Consider the following 24,225-nt stretch of genomic DNA (forward strand, 5'->3'; position numbering starts at 1 on the left):
CTCTGTCTCTGTCTCTGTCTCTGTCTCTCTCTCTCTCTCTCTCTCTCTCTCTCTCTGTGTGTGTGTGTGTGTGTGTGTGTGTGTGTGTGTGTGTGCGCGCGTGTGGGTGGGTGGGTAGGTGGATGGGTGTTTGCGTGTCTGAGTGTGGATGTGTAGGTGAATGATGGAGGGAGAGAGAGAGAGAGAGAGGTTTCTTACGTCTGTATTTTTTTAATTCTTTTAGTGACTAACATGATCAGAGGGTTGCATGCGGATTTAGGACTACCTGGTAAATGAGCTGGGATCTGGGATCTCTAACTGTGCCACCGAGTGAGGTGGCGCAGTGGTTAGACACTGTACTCGCATTCGGGAGGACGACGGTTCAACCCCACGTCCGGCCATCCTGATTTAGGTTTTCCGTGATTTCCCTAAATCACTCCAGGCAAATGCCGGGATGGTTCCTTTGAAAGGGCACGGCCGACATTCTTCCCTAATCCGAAGAGACCGATGACCTCGCTGTCTCGTCTCCTTCTCCAAACAACCCACCCCTCTAACTGTGTCACTAATATCACGGAGCAATGTTATGTGGAGCCACTCAAGGCAGAGATTTACATCACCTTCTCGTATTTTCTCTAGTTTTGAAAACATCCATATACGCTTAGACGTAGCTAACTCATTTCTTCGCCACTAAAGCTATCCACAAGTACTCCTAACGTCTGTACCATATATTTGATAAGTACTGACTCAATGGTGTTTTGATGTCTTTTCCTCTTTCCTAGAATCCAGTACTCGCTCCTTAGCGTTTATCAGTTTCCATTCAAACCCTTATACTTCAGTGGCAGTATTTTTTTTCTTTCTTTCTTTTCCAAGCAAGAACGGCTTGTAGGACGTTGGATGAAGATTCTGCACAGCTCCACTGGGGAACACAAAACTTTTTGAATGTTGTGACTCCGAACATACGAGTAAGAAGAAGAAAGAAAGATTATCGTTTAACGCTCCATCATTGACAAAATCGGCATTCTCGAATCTCGACACCATCTAAATTTTTTCCATAGTTAGTACACTATATATCATTCCACTACTGAAAATCCCACTTCATCGGAGAATGCTGTAAGCACGCATTCCTACGCAGTTAACACGTCATACTAGGCGTTTTAATGCTTGAAAAGTCTTACGATAGCTCTTGAAGGCGTTAAATCTACAGAAAACTCCTGTAATAAGGCTTACGAGGGCGACTTCCCTACTTTAAACGTCCTAACTGCCATGGCTCTATTTCAGATGCAGCATTGCGGTAATCCCTCAAGATCAGTTTTACAAGAGAATAGCGTCTCACACGGGAGTGTAAAGTCGTCCTGTTTTCCGACACTGATAACAGCAGAACGCAACGCTGAGAATGTCAGTCCATTGCTCCTTATTTGCTAAAGCTTTTGCAATATTTTAAGATTTCAAGATACTGAATTGCTAGATGAAGTTTCCAACTAGACCAGCACAGAGTTCTGCTGTGGCCCTCAAACGCTGACCTCACATTCGAGATTCAAAATGGTTCAAATGGCTCTGAACACTATGGGACTTAACATCTATGGTCATCAGTCCCCTAGAACTTAGAACTACTTAAACCTAACTAACCTAAGGACATCACACAACACCCAGCCTTCACGAGGCAGAGAAAATCCCTGACCCCACATTCTAGACACAGGAGCGTTTAGTGTTGTTGAGAAGATTGGTTGAAAGCAACGTAAAACACGTTGCAAGTGTTGAAGCAAACGACCCATCCTTGGCGCAACTTTCTCCATCCACTGAGGTGGAATGAAGGCCTATTAAAAGCTCTCCGTATTGGACATACTCCCCTGACGCACGTGTTCCTCCTCCATCGCAGTGTGGTGTTGGTGACGTAACGCTGACAGTTCGCCAGTAATTGCTCATTGCCACTTTTTTTTCTCACTGGAGGGCAGTCCTGGAGTCATCTACGGACTTTCCCTGTATTTTAGGTGACTGTTGGACGAGAGTGGCGAAGATTTCTACATTATGTGCTGTTTCAGAACTTGGATTGTAAGTAGTATCAAAGGCACCAGCTCTTACTTTTTTTTTTACATCAGGTAGCTCCCAGCTAGAACTTCAATTTGTTTTATTTTATTATTATGTTTTTACATAGAAATTTGTTTTGTATAATGGCTATAACTGCTTTTACACAAATTCGGATGAAAGGTTTCACCAACCTCAAAACTATTTCCTCTATACAAGAATTTTTATGTGCGCAAATACCTTGCCATTTAGTGTCCCAAACCCAAACAACGGCAACGATGCTGAGAGTCCTTACCTTATCTTTTTCTTAGCTTTCTCGCTTCTGTACCATCAATCAATACTTGATCCATCATCGTGAAAACATCTTCTACATCTATTAGTTCTACAGTAAACATGGTCCCTGAACTTCCTTCTCTATCCCCAGGTACTGTGTGCTTATATGTCCGCCTGGCTAACTGAGTGCTTACGTGCTTGCGTACTGTGCAGTGGTCTGGTTTCGATTCCCGGCCGGCTTTGCAGATTTTCTCCGCCAATGGACTGGGTGTTGTGTTGTCCTCATCACCCATAAATCGCCCAATGTGGCGTCACCTGAAATTAGGCTTGCAACATGTGCTTATGTGGAGATTTATTATAAAATCTTTCATCTCATGTAATGGTTATCATATGTCTTGAGTGATCAATCCCTAGCAGATTTCGACGATGAAAAATTGAAAATATTTAAAGTTTGATTCCAAGAGTATCGTCTTTAAATATAGTACCTCCTGGAACATTTTCACAAATAAAACAAATATTATTGCTTTTATAAGCGATTAGTGACATTTTTATGAAATCTACAGCTCATCCGAACGTGAAAGTCTTCATCACGCAAGGAGGCCTCCAGAGTTTCAATGAAGCCACTTACTATGGTGTTCCTTTAATTGGAATTCCATTCATGGGAGACCAGCACTACAATGGCGAAAAATTCGTAGCTGCTGAGACTGGCTACAGGTTGCAGTTCCGGCACGTCACGAAGGATACTGTTTTAAAGGCTATACGAACGGTTCTTGAGGATCCCAGGTAAGCAATTTTGCTATTAGAAATTTTCCGTATTTCAGGTACTGAAACATAACGGATCTCATTACGGAAAATATGTTTCTGAAAGGACTTAACAACTGTGAAGATTTGTATAGAGTTATTCACATTACTTACAGATCTTGCAAAATATTTCAAATTTTTTTACCTTATAGCTGAGCAAGTTGAATGTGACTTCCATTGGTTATTTTGCATCGGAAGTCAATTTCTTGTCAAACTCGCTGCAAGATGTCAGACTTAATCTGTCTAACTGTAGCGTAGATTCTTGCTCTAGTCCCTGTTAGGTTAGCCGGTAAGGATGGTACAAATCCTTTGATAAATCCCAACAAGAGAAAGTCAATATGTGTCAAGTCCTGTGATGGTGGGGATCATGCCATCGGGTAAATCTTCAGTATTCCATTTACCTGGAAAGCGAGTATTGAGGAAACACCGGCCATAAGTGATGTAGTGCGATGGTGCACCATCTATCATAAAGTGCACATTGCGTTCTTAGACAACCTTGTCAACCAACGGTTGGATAGTTTTGCAACATATCTAAGTACTTTATTCCGTTGAATGTTTCCTCTTGGGAAAAGGAAGGGTTGTAAACTTTGCTCTTCCTTAGTGCACAAAAGACTTTAACGTTTACGCTATCACGAGGGTTTTCGAGGATTTCCACTGCCCCAAATCGGACAGTTGTGCTTATTAGCTCAACCACTCAAAGTAAAAGTCGACTCATCACTAAATATAACGTTTACACTGGAATCTTGGTCTTTCCAACCGATGTGATATTGTCCCACAACAGTCCTTGCGAGTTGTCCTGCCTGTGTGGTTCAGTTCTTGTATCATTGTTAATTAGCACGGTGTGAGATGCAAATACCTTCTTACAAAATGCCAAACTGTCGTATGTGGGATGCTCAGCTCGTGAGAAACACGGCAGGTCCATTTAGTAAGACTGTTATCAAAGCTTTGCCTCACTCTATGACGACGAGAGATACACGTGGTCTACATTAGCATTTTATATGGCTTACCAAGCTCCCAATATCAGCAAAAACTTTATGCTACTTATAAACGGTAGACCTACTGAGAGAATCTTTACCGTACTTGGTACAAAAATACGTTGTACAATAGACGTAGACTTCGACTCTTCGAACCTAAATACGCAGCAAGAATGCCTAAAGACCAGCGAAGGCAGCCATCTTTGTTACAACTGTGTCTAGCGCTTGCAGTGGCATGATTCGTCCTAGTGTACTACGTGAGTCTGAACTCGAGCCAGTGTCAAAAAAATGGTTCAAATGGCTCTGAGCACTATGGGACTTAACTTCCCAGGTCATCAGTCCCCTAGAACTTAGAACTACTTAGACCTAACTAACCTAAGGACATCACACACACCCATGCCCAAGGCAGTATTCTGACCTGCGAGCGTAGCGGTCGCGCGGTTCCAGACTGAAGCGCCTAGAACCGCTCGACCACTCCGGCCGGCGAGCTAGTGTCCCACAAAAGGACTCTAAGACTTGATATGTAAGTCACACGAACAAATTTGTACAAATTTTGTAAGCTGTAAAGTATTAGAAACATCTTGTACTAATAATACAAATAATAGAAATCACAGTTTATTACTTTAATCATAGTCGCAGGTAAAGTTAATTTCTCAATTTCTAATAATAATAATAATAATACTAATAAACTAATGTTAAGACACATAGCACTGATATAACGATGCACAGAATAAGCTTCACGAACTGCATCCCCAAAATTATGTGATTTTCTCCTCTTACCCCACATGAGTCTCTAATGAGGACAAAGTAACTGGATCAGTAAATGCTACCCACCTGCCCATTTACGTTTAGCGTCAAGGTCAGTCAAGGTGTAGTGAAGTTGCGATGGCTGTACTACTAGGAAGTATTTCCCAATAACTTTTAGGTCTCTCGTCAAGATGACCTCAGTGACCCCTGTATCTTCATAAGGTATTCCCATGTCCGAATCGTCAGCATATCCAAACTTCCGTGATATGCTTTCGGACGTATGAGCTACGTAAATACTGAACTCCAATATTACAACTAGTTTGTTGTCCCTATGTACTGTGTTTTTATGTTTTTTATGTTGCATCATATATAACACAGTTTTCGGTAAGTTTGACTAATTGCAGCATCAACAACTCCGATTTACCATCCTTGCTCTGTGTTCGGGTTTTCCCCAAATTTTAAGGTTCGCGCTCTTGTTTTTGCTCCGCTGTTTATCACAGAACAGAACTACACACATTGTTTCTGCTCTCATGCATTCATCCTATATTCTGTGTAACTATATATAAACAGTTTCCTTTTATTTGTTTTTCTAATTTATTTAGAGCTTACTAAACGGTTGTTTCCGGATTCTACATTTATTTCAAACAAGATACTCCTTCTGGACGTCATTTATTTACTTTTTCTGTAGTCATTTTACCATAGCATCAGTTTCACCTCTTGCAATATACTTCGCTCGTTCACTGGTTACGTGGCTGTACCATTATTCGAAGTTAGGCAAAGCTAGAGGGACCACTTCTAATGTACTGTTACAGCGTTCGGAGTCAAATAGCTATCGTATGAAGTCAGAGAGGCGTTGCTTCGGCCGTAACAGGTCGGTATAGCCGGTATGCAAGTGTTAACACAGACGCTCAGAGAACTAAATCGGAATCTTTGAAAGAATGACAGCTCGATTCCTGCGTAACCGTGTTGGGTGAATTTAGAGTGCCTTTTGAGGAAGGCTTTACGGGCATTCTGTGTCACTGTGTTATGTCTGGCGTACTGATAAGCAGAATAAAATAAGAGAGGTTCAAATGGCTCTGCGCACTATGGGACTTAACATCTGAGGTCATCAGTCCCCTAGAACACAGAACTACTTAAACCTAACTAACCTAAGGACATCACACACATCCATACCCGAGGCAGGATTCGAACCTGCAACCGTAGCGGTCGCGCGGTTCCGGACTGAAGCGCCTAGAACCGCTCGGCCACGTCGGTCGGCAAAATAAGAGAGATTAGAGCAGATTCAGAGATACATAGATAGTCGCTTTTCTTTAGTTCAGTATGTGAATACAACAGCATCGAAGATAGCTAATATTGGTACAATGGTCCCCCGCCGCACACTGTACTGCTGCTAGCGGAACATGTCTGTAGATGTAGAATATATTAAGGTCTCCTGAAAACTGATTCTTCAATTGTTATTCGAGGTGCCATTGCATACAGTTCTAAGAACATAACCCACAGCTATAAACTCTTCTCAGAAATTCCACATTTCAAATCATCATTTTCAGCCGCTACCTAACGGATTATGCCCTATGTGACTTTTGGTAGCTTTAATTCTGCAGCATTGTGCAGTAAATTGGAAGCTTGCCGGAAGTCTAGGAAAAGGGGAATCTGGTGGTAGAGTCTGTAGAGACCATACCTCTATAATTAAGTTTAGTCTCACTTCGAGTGACTTAATTCTGTTCTTCATCTTTAGTTCAGGGGCTATTTCTTAACCCTAGTCGGCGTTAGGAACTTCAAAGCAAGTACAGTGTAACCTCCCCACAATGATTTTTAAAAGAAAAAAGACAATACTTAATACAAATGGGAGCCGAGTGTAACCTCCCCACAAAAATTTGAAAGAAAGAAACAAAATTATTTAAAAATGCTAATGGACATTGCGCTAAGCGTAACCTGCCCACAATGAAATGTACTGACAATGGCAACAAAAATGTGAAATTCGCAATCTGACTCAAATATAAATTCTTCACAAAAAATTAAAGTCCATTCAGTGATAAGAAAATTCAATTAAACCGAAATATCGGTCTTTGGCCCTGTGTAAAACAATCAGAATTAGAGTCTTACCTCAGAATAACTGGATGTCAAATTTCTGCTCTTTTTTGTTGCGCACTGCTTGGAGGAACTGCATTGCAAATAATAATATTTCTTTTTTTGGTGATTTTACTGAAATTTTTCTTTAAAAAAAGTGGAGTGAAATGGGAAGTGCAACGAAATCTTTAGTTCAATAAAAAATAAAATTTTTTGAAAAAAATGCTTTTGAAATAAAAATTATTATTGGGGCGTTTGTTGGAAATTAATTACAATAAATAAATTTTTTACATTATCTAATGATTATATTAATTAACAGTATACCTCATTCAGCATCTTGACCAGTGTTGCCGACCGCCTACATCACACAACCGCACTGGGCTGCTACTACTGACCGACCGCTCTGCATGACGACTACTAGCGTACTGCACGCGACGACTACTGACAGAGTACTGCTCTCCACTAGACACAGCTACAGACTCGCAACGACTGACTGACTGACTGAGAACCGCTCGCAACACTCGCGCGGTCAAGCGCATACTCTCTGGTCACAGATGCTACAATGCCTCGCCATCGCTGCTGCGTTACATACGTGTTTCATAACCCTCCACTGGGGGGGGGGGGCAAAAATTTGGCAGCGATGGTGAGTCATTTGGACTTGCCAATCGCGGCAAAATTTTTAATTAATTAATAAACTTCTACAATTTACAGAATATTTAGATGTAGTACATAAAGTAAATGTTGTGCACACGCACTAAGTACAAAATATATCAGACAAAGACAAAATGTGAGTACAAAACATAGTAGCAAATCAGAAAAGTATATACAAATTATTTGACAGATAACAAAGTGCACACGCACTGAAAAAATTCTTTAGCATATTCAGAACAAATAAACAGACTGGCAAAAAATCGTGTTGATAAGTGACATGAGTGTACTCGCACTGGAGTTGAGAACATATCAGTAAATGATGAAATGTATATACAATTAGTAACAAATGACATAAGTGCATACGCATTGAAGTATTGAATATACAGAATAGTACAAATCATATTGAAAAATGAGAAAAGTGCACAGGCACTGAAGTTCAGTGGAAAACATATTAACACCTAACATAAGTGCACATGCACTGTAGTTCAGAACATATCCTTAAAATAAAAAATGTATACACAATATAAAAGACAAGAGTGCACATACTGTACTTGAGAACAATTCGAAAAAATGTCTTTAGCATTTTGGCAATAAATAAACATAATAGCAAAAAATCATGTCCAAAGTGCACACGCACTGAAAAAATGTCTTTAGCATTTTCACAACAAATAAACATAATGGCAAAACATCATGTCGACCAGTGACATAAGTGTACTCGCACTGGAGTTCAGCGAATCGAAAAAAAAAAATTGTATAGCCATGAACATAAATGATGTTACAAAAATAATGATTTTCACTATGTGACAAGAATTAGGATAGGAAAGGGAAGGATTGCATCATGGTTGTAGCACTTTAGATTGCACATAGCTGTTCTGAAAGTCCATATCTTTCCACAGTAGTACAACACCAAGTGACACAACTTGAAGTTCTTTTCCCATCAGAATTTATCAGCGTAGCCAAGACACTGAACTGTCGTAGTAATGTTCCATGTTTTCATTTTGGCAGTACATTAGGTACACCAAACAGTGGGACCATAATAATGTCTTCATCGCTCACGGTGGTGGACAGCATGTCGTGTCAACACCACGCTCTTACAAGGCACACCAACGTAGAATTAGTGCAAAACCAAAGATAGTGCTCCATGATCACTGGGATAGACAGGACAAATGGACATTGCAGTAATTCAGGGTAGTTAGCTCATGAGGTGAAGGACATCAAGTCACATAATATTGACAATTACAGACTTAATTAGCAATTTGTGGCACTCATAGCCCAGTTATTGAACATTTCTGTACCAAGTATGTAGTATTACAGAAAAATGTTCATTAATTGTTTTACATGGAATCAGTAGCCTTCTTTTCCTATTTACAAAGTATAGCATGGTTAATTAATCATTTGTCAGTTAATTAATCATTTGTCATTCCAATAATAATCATTAGCCGTTTCCTAATTACAATTAATTAATCATTTGTCGTTAATTAATCATTTGTCGTTAATTAATCATTTGTCATTCCAAAAGTAAGAATCATTAGTCTTCTCCTAATTACAAAGCATTATTAAACAGTCACATTCCTTTCTGGTTACAAAGTATCAACATTGGAAACAAGAGCTAATCAATGGCATAATTAATAACAATTCGTGGAGTGACATTAATTATTGGCACTCAGTGGCCAGCGAGTATTGAATATAATAAAACATAGTTCATCATTCAATATTATTCAGATCATTACGAAGTCATTATTAAAAATCAGTTAATCAGTCATAGCATTAAAAATTGTGGGCATTATAAGTAGTCTCATTACAATAAACAGTGTTTCTCATTCAGTAGTATTCAGATCATTACAAAGTCATTATTAAAATCAGTAAATTACAGTCATAGCATTAATAATCATGGGCATTATAAGTAGTCTCATTACAATAAACAGTGGCAGTTATTAGCTAGTGACAAAGCATTATTTTAAATATATACTTTTTTTCTTTTGTCTCATTAAGAGGTCATTACTCAAGTGACATACTATTCAGAGCTAATCAGCATTACTCAGAACTTTCTCAAACTGGTATCACTACTTGGGACTGGTAATACATTTTTTTTTTGTTAGCGATGCATTGCGTTGGGATCGATAATTGATTGCTGAGGCATAACACTATTTGTTTTTGACCTATTGCTGCAAATGAGGATAGGTAACGTCATTCGTCATGAGTCAGCTGTACCAAGGTTATGTAACAAGGCAGTATATGTGATCACATTTATAAATGATAGACACAAATGGGTAAAAAAAAAATAAAAATGCAAGTACTAGAACAGGTATAATAAGTAACAGGTTTAGTAAGTATCATGAAAAGCTTCTCCTGGAAAAAATACAAAAACGGATTATTGACCTGAAAGAAGAAACGCACACTATGCTGAAAAGTAGTGAACTTCGAATTAACAGGTAGTGAAATGTGTACAAAATGTGTTCCATAGCTGTCCTTTCCAAAACTTTCCGTCATCCTACTATGCAATATAACACCTGCTGTCAAAGCAAACTGCAACAAATACTTAAATAACTACATAACATAAACACATAACTTCAACATTATCCTCATCTGGAAAGAAAACTTCATTATCCATATCATCATAACTTCACTATTATCATCACCTGTAAAGAAAAACTTCATTATTCATAATACCATTTCCTTCATCATTATTCATCAGTATTCATTATCATCTGCAAAAAATAACTTCCTTACTCATTATACAACTATTCCTTATCTCTAGCATATTTCATCACTAAAACTAAGATGTGTAGTTCAGTCTGACAGCCTGCATCAATCACCTTGTATTCTGAAAGAAAAAAAAAATTAGTTAAGACTGCTATTCTATGATGAGTATTGTATATTCTTGTTAATGTTTGTTAATCCTGATCCATTTACTCTTCCTCATAAAGTTATTGCATCTCCTTTCGTTTATTCCGTAGGTGAAATTCCCATTTATGTTAAATTTATTTCTTAGAATCATCATTCCTTTCTGAAATTGATGAACAGAGATTAATGTCCTGCATTTAAATCATATACCCATTAAATAATGACTGGTTTATGGTGACACAATTAACCATACAGCATAACATGACAGAAAACGTAATATGTCAAAGACATTGACAATGTTCAGATGCGAAAATGTACACAGAATAATACAATGCAGCAGCAAAAAATGTAAAACAGTCACGATGTTGAGATGTCATAAGGCAAAAAAAAAATGTTAAAGTCAACTGGTGTGTGTTATACTTAACTATTTCACAGTGCATACTAACAAAACTGGAATACAATCGTACATAAAAAGACAAAATGTGACGTTCGTTGTGTTCAGCTTGTATAGAGGCGAGAATTAAAGATTTTAATGGAAAAAAAAATGTAACGAAATTAACATGTCATTAGATAACATTGCATAATTAGTCATAAAATACGTAAGTGTCTCTGACAAAATATGCACGGTCTGATGTGTAACAACAAGAAAAGCGACCTGCTAACCTTACCTTGCCGGGCACTTGCCAAGAAAAAATACGATAATCATCAGTAATTAGTCAGGTGAAATAATTGCATTAGTAAATGGCATCATAGTGTGTTGAATCATACAGTGGTTTCACTCAATAAACGGTTTAATGTTTGAGATATGGTGATTGCCTTTCGATTTTCTGGTTCTCAAAGTTTCGACGTGTACAACATTGGGGTGAGGAATGCTGCGAATCCGATATGGACCTGCGTATAGAAGTTCAAATTTACTGCACTTACCTTTTAATTTGCTGGATAAATAGTGTGTACGTATTAGTATCTTCTGTCCAACGTGAAAGTCTCGGCGTCTACATACCTGTTTTTGCTGTCTTCTCCGGCGCTCTGCGGCACGTTTGATGTTGTTCAGCGCAATGTCAATTATTTCGTGGTGTCTTAGTCGACGACATTTGGGGAAGTTGACTAATTCTTTAATTTTGTTTGGTGGTTCTACGTTTTTCAGTATAACAGACGGAGATAGCATAGTGGATTCATTTGGAATGGAATTAATGACATCTTGGAATGAGAGTATGTGTGTATCCCAATCAATATGTCTTTTGTGGCAGTATATTCGGCACAGCTTACCAATTTCTTTCATTAACCGTTCACAGGGGTTCGAAGAAGCGTGGTACTCGGATATATAGATCGGAGAAATGTTTCTGGCTCGTAACATGCGTGTCCATACGGTACTACGAAATTGAGATCCATTGTCAGAACTTACTTTCATCACATGCCCTACATGAAATAGAAAATGTTTTACAAATGCTTTCGAAACAGTTTTAGCAGTAGCTTTGCGTAACGGAGTGAAAGTAACAAATTTTGAAGTGAGCTCAACAGCGACAAAGATGTAGCAAAAACCTCTGTTAGTTCTGGGAATCGGACCAAAAATGTCTACTGCGGCCATGTGTCTTAATTTAACAGGTATAATGGGATATAATGGAGGAATATGTGAAGTGGTGTCTGATTTAGCTTTCTGGCAAATTTTACAAGACGCTAAAACTCGTCGTATACGTTTCTCCATGTTGGCAAAATAACAGTTCTGTCTCAGTATAAGGAAACATTTTCGTGCTCCGTAATGTGCGTAGCTTAAATGAGTGTACCAAATTAATTTGTTAACCAGTTCGTCAGGTATGCATAATAACCAATTGTTGCTGTCAGGATGAGAGCGGCGAAACAGAATGTCATTGCGCACAGTGTAATGGTTCCTAATCGTAACATTATTCTTATCTTGCCAAAGGTGTTTAATTTCTTTCCACACATTGTCTTTATTTTGCTCCTTTGCTATGTCCTGTAATGACGATGAAATAAAGTTTTCAAATGCAACTTGCTGAATGTACATGACACTGAAATTTGTTTTGCAGAAGTTGGTTGCTACGTCTTGCTGATTGTTGCCGAGAGAACGCGATAGTGCGTCTGCTATAACATTTTGTGTGCCGGGAATGTGGACAATCGTAAAATTAAATTCCTGTAAATAAAGTTTCCATCTGCTTAATCTGTCGTGAGTGAATTTGGCCGAAAGTAAAAATTGTATCGCTCTATGGTCTGTGTAAACTGTGGTATGTCTGCCATAAAGAAAATCCCTAAATCTCGTGAAAGCCCATACAACATATAATGTTTCCAATTCTGTAACGGAGTAATTTCGTTCAGCAGGTGACAGAATGCGGCTTGCAAATGCGATGTTTTTAATTACTATTGAACCATCTTCTTCAATTTCCTGGAAAATATGTACGCCCAAAGCGGTGTTCGAACTGTCAGTGGCAATGGAAAAATTTCTAGTAAGATCTGGGTGCGATAAAAGTGGTGCATTCAACAGAGCATGTTTCAGGTTCATGAATTCAGAATGAGCTTGCTTATCCCAAGACCAAATAGTGTTTTTACCTGTTAATTGGCATAATCTAGGCGTGTCTAAAGCGGAGTGATGAATAAATTTACGAAAAAAGTTAATTAAGCCCAAAAAACTGCGTAATTGCTTCTTCGTCGTAGGAACAGTAATGTCACGTAGAGCTTGAAGTTTTTCCGGATCAGGTGCAATGCCTTCTGCTGAAATTACGTGTCCAAGAAATTTTATAGAAGTTTTACCAAAGTGCGATTTACTGAGGTTAACTGTAAGTCCTTGTGCATGGAAAGTTTGTAACAGTTGTTCAAGAATCAGATTGTGTTCAGACCAGTTAGCTTCTGCGATAAGAATATCGTCTACATACGTCGTAATTCTGTCCTTAAGTTCTGTCGGAAGTATTGTGTTCAAACCGCGAATAAAAGCTGCAGAAGAAATAGTTAAGCCGAACGGTAATTTGCAAAATTGATAACAGTCGCCGAAACAGAGAAAAGCTGTATATTTTCTGCAATTCGGATGAAGTTGAATTTGCCAAAATCCCGATTTCAAATCTAGTGTAGAATAGATAGCAGTACCGTGAAATTTCTGTAAAAGTTCCTCTAGTGTCTGTGGTCGATCAGTTTCATTAATAATAATGTCATTAATGTGACGTGAATCAAGTACGAGGCGAAGTGAGCCATCTTTTTTCTTAACAATATGCAACGGGTTTATGTACGGACTAACTGCTGGTTCTATAATTCCTTGATCAAGCATATCCTGCAATTCTTTTTTAACTTGTTCTCTATGAATATACGGAATAGGATAATGCTTAGCTTTAAATGTATCGTGCTGTTTGACTTGAAATTCATACATAAAACCGGACATAGTACCAGGAATGTTGTCAAAAACTGGAGCTTGCTGTAAAAGAATTACGTGTAATTGCTTTCGTTCGTCGTCTGTAGTTGCACTGCTCTTTTTAACCTTATCAGAAATCAATTGCATTACGTCGTAGTCAGCTTCGTCTGGAGTATTATAGTTGTGTACGTACGTATCCGTGATCAATGTGGGATTACAGTCTATGTTACGTGTTGCGGAAATGACCTCTGTGCGGTTAATTGTTTGTTCTTCCGCAGATAATGAGTGCTGAAATTCTAAAGCAAGTTGTACATTTTCATCCTTTAACATTAAATAAGAATTTTGAAAATCGATAACTGCGTCATGTTGTATCAGAAAATTTGTACCTAAAATAACGTCTGTTGTCAATAAAGGAACAATCCAAAAATTAGAGTGAAAAGTGTGACCTGCGATACAAAATGATAAATGCGTCTGTAATTTAACGTCTACTCCTTTACTCGGTACTGCTCCTTTCACTTTTGTTTTGCCTAAAGGTAATGTCGGATAGGTATTCTCTTTGTTGCACTCGTTGAAAGTCTCCTCATTTATTACTGATATTGGTGATCCGGAATCAATTACTGCTGAGAATTTCGATGAACCAATTTTAATTTCGATAACAGGATGTGAAATGGTTTTCTGAATAACTGGTATTTCCTGTAAAAGAGTGTCTCTGATGTCGTCAAAAGTAATTACATTTTCGTGAACAACATTTTGCGTGTCTAAAGTAGTGCTTGTATTATTGGAAGATGCGATCTGTGCAGTATCTAGTCAGATTCTATCTGACGTGTTATTATTATTAGGAGGATGTTGTGGCATTTCGACTATTTGAACTGTCCTATTACTTCTTCCAGACGTATTACGTTCTGGATGGTACCTACTGTCGGGTTCATTCGTGAGAATAGGTCCTTGTTGATTATTTTGTTGCTGGTGAGACCGACTGTTATTATATGTACGCTGATAATTCTGCTCATCGTTTTTACGTCTGTCGTGATAGTCATTCCTATACGGTGCATTACGATAGGCATTGAAATACTGTCTTCTCTGTACGTAATTGTTTCCTTGCTGCCGCGCGTTACTATTTGTTGGATCTTGGACCATATGCGCACGCGGCGGAACATTAAAGCCTGGTTGACCTTGTGCATTACATTGTTGGTTATGTATTCCAACCGGCTGACTTTCATGCTGTTGTGGTGAAAAACGTCTATTGTTACCAAAATGTGTTTCCTGTTGCTGAAAATTTTGACGATATTGATAATCTGAATTCTGTCTGGGATTTAAGTCCTGATAGTTGTCGTTCCTAAAGCGTCTGTTACTTTTCCTATTGAAATTACGTGTCTGATCATAATTGCTGTACTTTTGTTGACCTTGGTTATTATAAGAAAAATTTTTGTTTACAAAAGAATAATCAGATTGCTGTACTTCCAAGAGCTGTAAAAGATCTCTGAACGCTGAAATATTTTCTTTTTGCTGACCTGTTAGGAGTGACACTCGTAATGACCGTGGTAATTTGGAAATGCATAATTGTATCAGTGCGGATTCACTGTACGGTTCACTTAGGTACTGGTTTTGTTGTACCATGTGCTCAAAAAATTGCGTTACACTGGGAAAATTTGAGTTTTCATAGTTTGGCAAACTAATTAGTTGATCTTTAATTCCGCGCTGTGTCGTCTTCGACCAGTACGCTGACAGAAAAGCATTCTGAAATTCCTCTACCGAGTAACACTGTCTCGCGATCGGTCTCATACGAGTTGCCGGTTCGCCTTCCAAAAAACTGCAAATAAATTCAAGTTTATGTGTTACAGGCCAAGTCGGTGGAAGAGCAAAGCTAAACTGTTGAATCCAATCCAGTGGGTGAATCTGCGTTCTATCGTTTTTAAATATTTTGAACTTTCTTACTGACAGAAAATGTTTGTAATCGAAATTATCATCTCTGTGTGATGCAACAGGTTCAGGATCGTAAGAATATCTATTGAACTGTGGTTGTTCGGAATCTAAGTCCCGTACTCTCTGCAGATTACCCAAATTATACGCGCTGCGTGAGTCTGACACATGTTCATAAAGTGGCGTCTGTTGTGGTATGTTATTAACTGAAATGTTTTTCATCTCTGTTACTTCTTGTTGTAAACTTGACAACTTCCTACGTAACGTGTTGTTAGATGAATCGATCTCATTAATTGTCTGCTGTAAATTTTGAAATTCAGGTGTTTGGATAAATGAAACCGGTGCAGTATCGTCTGATTTATTGTCATTAGTATTTTCGATAACATCAATACGACTGGCCAATTCATCATATTTTTCAGTCAGTATTTTTGCCTGATCATCGGTTTTAGAATCGGACGCATTAATCTGTTTTTGCAACTTACGCGTAGTTTCGCTCAGTTTTTTAACATCAGCTTTGATGACATCGCAATCCTGTGTTAGATCTAATTGTTCGAATCTGTCTGTCACTGTTTGAATATTTACTGTGTGTGTATCTGTTTTTGATTTAAGATCAGAAATTTCATCCCGTAGTTCCGCGTTCAATTGTTCTATGGTATTAATTTTGTCGGACACTGTAGTAATATTATTGTCTACATACGTCTTCGCTTTCGCGAACATTTTACGTTTGTCCTCTTGTCTTTGTGCAGTGATTGTTTCCATAACCTGACGTTTTACTTTATTTTGATCCTGAATAAATTTGCGGAAACGCGTATCACTGTTCTGTATGTGCTGATTAAAGCGCTCGTTAATCTGAGTGTTCTGCTGTTCGAATTTCGCGTCTATCTTTGCGTCCATTGTGCGCGAAAGTTCTACCGTCATTGCTTTAAACTCGTCCCGTAATTGTGTAGCTTTTTCAGAGCATTGTTTAGCGACTCCGCTAATTTCGTCTCTGAGTGTTTCTGTTGCGGCTGTTTGCATTTCCCTTAATTCTTGCGCAACAGACTTAATTTCTTCGCTATTTTTTTGCGAACAAGCCTCAATTTCCGTGCGCAACTGTTCCTTAGTGTCATGACACTGCGCGGCAACGGCTCTAATTTGTTCACTAAGCTGTCTGGAATTGTCGTCTAATTTTTCATTTAACTGTCTGGAATTGTCGTCTAATTTTTCATTTAAGTGTTGTTTGAGATTTTCATTATCTTGTTTGTTCTGTTCCCTAAGTTGTTTAAAATTTTCATCAATTTTATTAAGTTTTTTGTCCTGTTCACTAAATTTTTGTTTGAGATCTTTACTACTGTTGTCTATTTTCTCACTTTGCTGTTGTAGCAAACTTCTCATAATTCGTACCAAGTCAAAACTAGCGTTTATATTCTCTGTGCTGTTTAGTGGTGGATCTGGAATTTTCTCGTTTTGTGTGACCATTTGGTCATTCTGCAATTTACAGAAAGGTTTATCAGTCGGACGTACACTGTCAGTCACTATTTCAGAATTAAATAAATCCGTCGTACTTTGTGTATCCTGTTCATTTTCATTAGACAAATTTGTCTGTACGTTACTTGAGTTTTCCAAATCGGCTGTGTTAAGCTCGGCAGCGCTCATTACAATGGAGCGTCCCGCGTCATCAATTGTCGTCAAATCAACACAAGACACAATCGAGTTCGTTTGTTCATCATTAAGACAAAAGTCATCATTAGTGGTTGGAATACACTGATTGTTAGTGAACGCAGGATTGACATCATTACACTGCGTGTCACAATTACTATCAGTCACGTTGTTTAAGTCGGTAATTTCGTTCATAATACCTCGCGATACACTATTCACAGTCTTTCGCGGCATTTTTACAGTAGTCACAATTATTCACAAAACAAATTAAGCACAATGCAAAAGCAACATACAAATACAACAGAGCAAATGAATTGTCGTTGATCTGTGGAAAGAAAGTCACAAGTTAATAAAAGCGTAGCGCCAAATCCTAATTATATCTAAGCAAATAAGAGCAGATATCTGACTGTTGTTCAAAAGACTCTCAACGAAATACGATCCTGGACTGGGTGTCGCCAAGTGTAACCTCCCCACCGTAATTTAAAAGTAATTGACAATACTTAATACAAATGGGAGCCGAGTGTAACCTCCCCACAAAAATTTGAAAGAAAGAAACAAAATTATTTAAAAATGCTAATGGACATTGCGCTAAGCGTAACCTGCCCACAATGAAATGTACTGACAATGGCAACAAAAATGTGAAATTCGCAATCTGACTCAAATATAAATTCTTCACAAAAAATTAAAGTCCATTCAGTGATATGAAAATTCAATTAAACCGAAATATCGGTCTTTGGCCCTGTGTAAAACAATCAGAATTAGAGTCTTACCTCAGAATAACTGGATGTCAAATTTCTGCTCTTTTTTGTTGCGCACTGCTTGGAGGAACTGCATTGCAAATAATAATATTTCTTTTTTTGGTGATTTTACTGAAATTTTTCTTTAAAAAAAGTGGAGTGAAATGGGAAGTGCAACGAAATCTTTAGTTCAATAAAAAATAAAATTTTTTGAAAAAAATGCTTTTGAAATAAAAATTATTATTGGGGCGTTTGTTGGAAATTAATTACAATAAATAAATTTTTTACATTATCTAATGATTATATTAATTAACAGTATACCTCATTCAGCATCTTGACCAGTGTTGCCGACCGCCTACATCACACAACCGCACTGGGCTGCTACTACCGACCGACCGCTCTGCATGACGACTACTAGCGTACTGCACGCGACGACTACTGACAGAGTACTGCTCTCCACTAGACACAGCTACAGACTCGCAACGACTGACTGACTGACTGAGAACCGCTCGCAACACTCGCGCGGTCAAGCGCATACTCTCTGGTCACAGATGCTACAATGCCTCGCCATCGCTGCTGCGTTACATACGTGTTTCAACAGATAAATGCTTTACGTCTCTTATTACAATGGGCTTGTAATCTAGCGCTAAATCGTTTATCGACGTTCTCTTAATTCTCTGTATACTTTCGATCTGCGTTAATTTACTTCTGATTATAATTATTAATAATAATAATTTTTGGGCTTTCCTTATTTTGGGAAACGTGTGGTATGAACAAACATTAAAAAATATTGTTGTGTTTTCCTTTCCTTGTGAAAATAAGAGAGCAATATTCATGAAATCAACTAATTTATGTATGAGTAGTGTTCCTGTCAATGGTGGAACATTCTGGGAGATCCCTTATTTTCAAAATACTCTCTTTGGGACAACTAAATCAGCCGGAATTTCGTTTTACGCAGCGCGCATTTCGTTATCTTTTTTACTAGCCATCTCCATACTTTCTTTCAGAAAACTAGACAAATATCTCTTGCATTATTCCTGATGTGTGAATTTAATAATGCTGGTAACTCAACTCCATTCGAAAAACCATGCTGTGCTAAGCCTCGAGTTCAATCACATCGGCTTTATCACATAGTCATAGGTGTCACGGTCGCATCGGCAATGTGACAAGTGCGAACTTCAGCGCTAAGTTGCTGTAGTAGCGCTATTTGTGTATATTATGCCGTATGTTGCTGTTTAACACATAGTTCATTCCAGAACTTGCATCTATGATTTTGATAAATGAGTAACATAGAGTTTGTGGTAGAGAAACGCAAGTCCAAAGTACACAGTTCGTTATTATAAGAGTTGTCTGTCGTTAGTGCACACAGGGGTAATGCAACGTGCCCAGTTTGTGGTCCTAAATGTAGCACTGATTTCAGGCATACCAGTATTGCAAGTTCTGTGAAATAAGAAAAGCATGCAATCTGTCTACACTTAAAATTGGTAACTGCATATCTATGAAACCATTCATAGAAAAACAAGTTGTTGTGCAGGTAGCTGTAAAGCGCAGTCAGTGTTTTAAGTCAATGGATTGCTCCACTTTACAACCAGAAGTTTTCCAGCTCTCGGGTTAAAACGAACTCAAATGCCAGAAATGTAACTGTCATATATGTCATAGTACAACTAATCCTTAAACTCAAATAAGCTTAATTTTCTTTTAGTGCTCATCAGTTCATTGAATAATGCGCATTTCAAACCACTTCCTTTACTTGTTGCTTGTCCATATGAAGATGCCCTAGTGCCTCTCATAAGCCCCTTCTATCAGTTTGAGTTTAAAACTTGTACCATTTGTGTTCTTACCTCAGTTGAATACCAGTAGTGTAGTCCATCTACTGTACGGGCAAATAAATTAGAAGTATGTCTGGATGGGTAAAAATTCAATCATGTTCAAATTTTTAGTCAGCTTATTAGCACTTATTTCTGAAATACGTTCAAAAGTCCTTGTTCTGATTACAAATAAAATGAAATGCTTATATTTCACAGTAAGTCATTCGTATTCTTGGCGCTGTATTGTATCCTCTTATTCTCAAGATGTGCTAATAATATGCTGTGTTGTGAATAGGTATCGGGAAAACATGAAGAAGTTGTCAGCAGTGTATCGCGAGCACCAGGCACAGTCGATGCCAAAAGCCATCTGGTGGATAGAATATGTACTACGTCACAAGGGAGCTCCACATTTGCGAAGCGGAGCCATGGATCTCAGCTGGTACCAGCTGCTGCTGCTAGATGTCGTCGCCTTCGTGCTGGCCGTAGCTGCAACCACAACACTTGCGCTGTATTCACTGGCGAGATATCTTACATCTCTGATACTCAACGCCAAAAAACATAAGACTGAATGATGAACTTGTAACAACAACAACGCTGTACTATTGTACATATAATAATTTTTTCTTCTGATTTTCGATAAATTAGTGTAATCGATGTTCTGATTTCATTTCTTTTTTGTTTCATGCCATTATGTTAAGGAAACTGTAAACAATTTTCGATGAGAATATTAATGTTTATGTCAAATTTCAAGCAATATTATAACAGAATAGAAATGTAAGAGACGTTGAAACTATTGTACGATGTTAAAGTTGTGATTGTGCGTCTGGTCCATACGTAGGCAATGTATTAGGATACGTAGAATGCAAAACCTCTGGTGAATACCCTGTCTGTAAGGGAGCGGTAAAAGGTGGATGGCAGGCGAGCGCGGGAAAATGCACACGGGCGCAGCATGGCATAACGGGCTCAACAGTAGTAGTCGGAGTTGGGCATTGGTCTGAGCAACATGTCCTGGATCGAGGAGGCTCTCTTGGAAGATGTAGTTTTATTGAGCCTCGGATATGTCGTTCCGACGCCTATACAGCATGGCAAAATTTCATAGGCACTAAATGGAAAAGTATTGCAACGCTATGAAGAAATAAAGTGCCGATACATCAAGAGCCATTGCTGTGGTTGTATGTGTGCTCTGTGCCTCGCCATCTCGCCGCCCGCAAATCGCCACATCGATACGAACAGGTTGAAACTTTTAGTACTGTATTCATGTGGACCAGTGTTACTTTTGTTCCATACTGTTCAATAACAACTTAAATTTTACCAGAACTGTCCTATCATTTAATTATCCTCACATCTAACCTAGCCAGGGTCCTTTCCAAATGTTGTGCAATCCGAGTGTCCCAAAATGAAGAATTAAAGTTTATGTTAATAATAATTACCTGCAGACCTAGCTATGTTAGAATGATGTTTAAAGAACTTTTTCGTTGATGAACTAATAGACGAATAACAAAGGTCTCACAAAGTTGGAAGATAATTTTGATATTGATTTAGTAGTGAAGATTATTCATTTCGAGACAGATATAATGGTATTTAAATGAGCAGGAAATAAGATAAAAAGAGTAGTAACTCATATATTGGAAATCTTGAGTGCATAATGATTTCAGTAATTAATTGTTTTAATACAGTGATCATAACAGTTTCAAGGTCCCCCCCCCCCTTTCTTATTCATTTGAATTCTGAAGTGTACTGAACTGATTAGATCAGCAAAGTCAAAGCCAAAATAAAAAACCAAAATTTATCAGTGTTTTACCTTTATCAAAATTGACATTGTGTGTGTGTTTCGAAAGTGTTATTTCTAGGGTAACCTATGCCCGACTTTAATCAGATCAATAGACAGTACGAAGTTTTGTAGTAAGCGTTATAGTGTAATGTTATGTATTTATGGTTTATCCATATTAATACAGAAAGTGAAATTATCAGTTCAGTAGATTTTCTGGTTCTAAAATTTACCATATTATGCAGTGTTATTACGTGTTGTTTTGCACGCACATACACCAACTTGTACAGGAAAGACACTCAGTTAATGCCTAATTAGGCTGGCGACCGTATTATTAACAAATTGGTAACATCTTCTGTGTTGTTTCTTGTCTGTCCTGACGTGTAGTTGCATTTCGAACTTACTTGACGTATCATTGTTATTACCGAGTGGGTGTAAGTCTGATTTGCCTCCATTCAGATACACGCGGTCAATTTCTATACAAAAATCCTTTCTCATAAGGTGAAGCCCGTCAACTTACCATAGTACAGGCTTTAATGAGTATCGTGCCACAAAGTGCAGCGTTTACAAACTTTTTATTAGCTTTGAAGGATTTAACATACTAGTGCAAGTGATAGGCAGACGTGTTTCTCAATGGCTACATTAAAAACGATGTGTGATATCATTGTCAACACGCAGTGTGTTATAAAATACGACAGTCTTCGTCAAAATGTTATGTGGAGAGATGTGGAGATGGGGACGAGGAGACTCTGCAGCTCATTGTAGATCTTGGCTTCCGTGCCAAAACACTGCATTCAAGATTGAAACATTCTTTTTATGTCTGTTATGTAAGCTTTGGAAATAAATTATATTTATTTTTTAATTAGCACTGTCTTATATATGACCAACAACCAGTCTAATCACACAGTTTATAACTGCCTTTATAGCTGTGAAACTTTTCAAGAGTAAGAAATCCAAAAAACATTACTTCGTGTTTAAAGTGACTTTGGCCTGATTGTTTGTTTTAACACATTAATCATAAAGGAGGAAAATGTGAATGCATTTATTAGCCTGTGGCAGAGACTTGCCAAATTATCTGACCATTTGCATAATTTGCTACAAATGATGGACTATTGGCAATTATTCAAGTATCACTGACTATTGCAATGACTTTCTAGGTCTGTGAGGGGATGTTCTGGGAATTTCTAAACATGTGGCATGAACTGATATTATCTCAAATTTGCGACATTTACAAGCGGCATACGTAACTAAACAACTTTGCTGGCACTTGATATATTCATTTTTGTAGTGGTATGAAACTAGAAGTTGCCAGCAGGGGATCAGGCACAACGAAAGTTCCTTGTTCTCTGTAGACAAGTAGCCATTGTCGTCAATGAACAGATTACTGGAAAACTATGTCCATTTCAGCAGTATAAGTAAACTGGTCTCTGTTTCTAAAGTCAAGACCCAGTAGCCTTGGTTTCTAAAGTCATAACTCAGTGTGAGCTGAATTCTAGAGGGCCAGAAAAATCAGTTAAAATTGGAATAAAACATTTTGTTTTCAGCTTTGATAAAAATTCAGGACGTGACACAATGCACCAGCACATTTGGGCACTGTTGTGCATAAAGTATAAGGTCAGGAGAGAGAGTCAGTATTGTATCACACCGAGTGTGGGACTCATGCTGTGGTGGAATTTTGAAACAGTAATTTGATCAGGAATGAATTCTCAATAGTGACAATATTCCTGTGAATAAGAGAAACAATGTATGTACATGGACCACTACCTGTTGGCTTTTATGAACAATTATTGAGTGCAACAGGACCACTTTCTAGTCCAGTTGGCGCCAAGTAATTCATGCTTAAGGGACATGTCAACAGTGCAATATACTTGTACAGTATCCAAATTTCCAACACAAATATGCCATTTTCCCACAGCAATGATGTGATTCACATTCCAGAACATAATCATGCCAAGCTCAACAGCAGTCGTTCATTGCTGTGAATGTATCAGACATGTAATCGAACTCAGAGAAATCTTGTTTAACGTCTCTTGCAATTTTATTAGATCATGTGTTTAATAATGTGTAATTTGTATTTAGTTGTTATTAATTCTCAGAATCTTACATACGTCTCATGTCCATAATTCATAAATGGGTTAAAAATAATGTTTCTCAATCATATACGATTGAAAGGAATGGGGGAAAGAAATACAGTAGAAGAAGAATGGGTAGCTTTGAGGAATGAAACAGTGAAGGCAGCAGAGGATCAAGTAGGTAAAAAGTCTCAAAAATGGCTAAGCAGGAATGGCTAGAGGACAAATGTAAGGATGTAGAGGCTTATCTCACGAGGGGTAAGATACATACTGCCTACAGGAAAATTAAAGAGACCTTTGGAGAAAGAGAACCACTTGCATGAATATCAAGAGCTCAGATGGAAACCCAGTTGTAAGCAAAGAAGGGAAATCAGAAAGGTGGAAGGAGTATATAGAGGGTCTATACAGGGGTGATGTTCTTGAGGACAATATTAAGGAAGTGGAAGAGGAGCTAGATGAAGATGAAATGGGAGATATGATACTGCGTGAAGAGTTTGACAGAGCATTGAAAGACCACATTCCATTAGAACTACTGACAGCCTTGGGAGAGCCAGTCCTGACAAAAATCTACCGTA

At 38.1% G+C, this 24,225-nt stretch overlaps 1 protein-coding gene across 1 annotated transcript in view; it reads left to right on the forward strand.

Moving 5' to 3' along the window:
* LOC126474827 (UDP-glycosyltransferase UGT5-like) overlaps window positions 1-20,382 on the forward strand; it is a 35,114-nt gene extending 14,732 nt beyond the window's left edge. Inside the window, exons 3-4 of the mRNA XM_050102302.1 lie at window positions 2,838-3,057; window positions 20,106-20,382. Of these exons, the coding sequence (XP_049958259.1) occupies window positions 2,838-3,057; window positions 20,106-20,382 (497 nt within the window). The remainder of the gene's footprint in view (window positions 1-2,837; window positions 3,058-20,105) is intronic.
* Window positions 20,383-24,225: the final 3,843 nt, after the last annotated feature.

Source organism: Schistocerca serialis, chromosome 4 (assembly GCF_023864345.2).
Source record: "Schistocerca serialis cubense isolate TAMUIC-IGC-003099 chromosome 4, iqSchSeri2.2, whole genome shotgun sequence".
NCBI classification, from domain to species: domain Eukaryota; kingdom Metazoa; phylum Arthropoda; class Insecta; order Orthoptera; family Acrididae; genus Schistocerca; species Schistocerca serialis.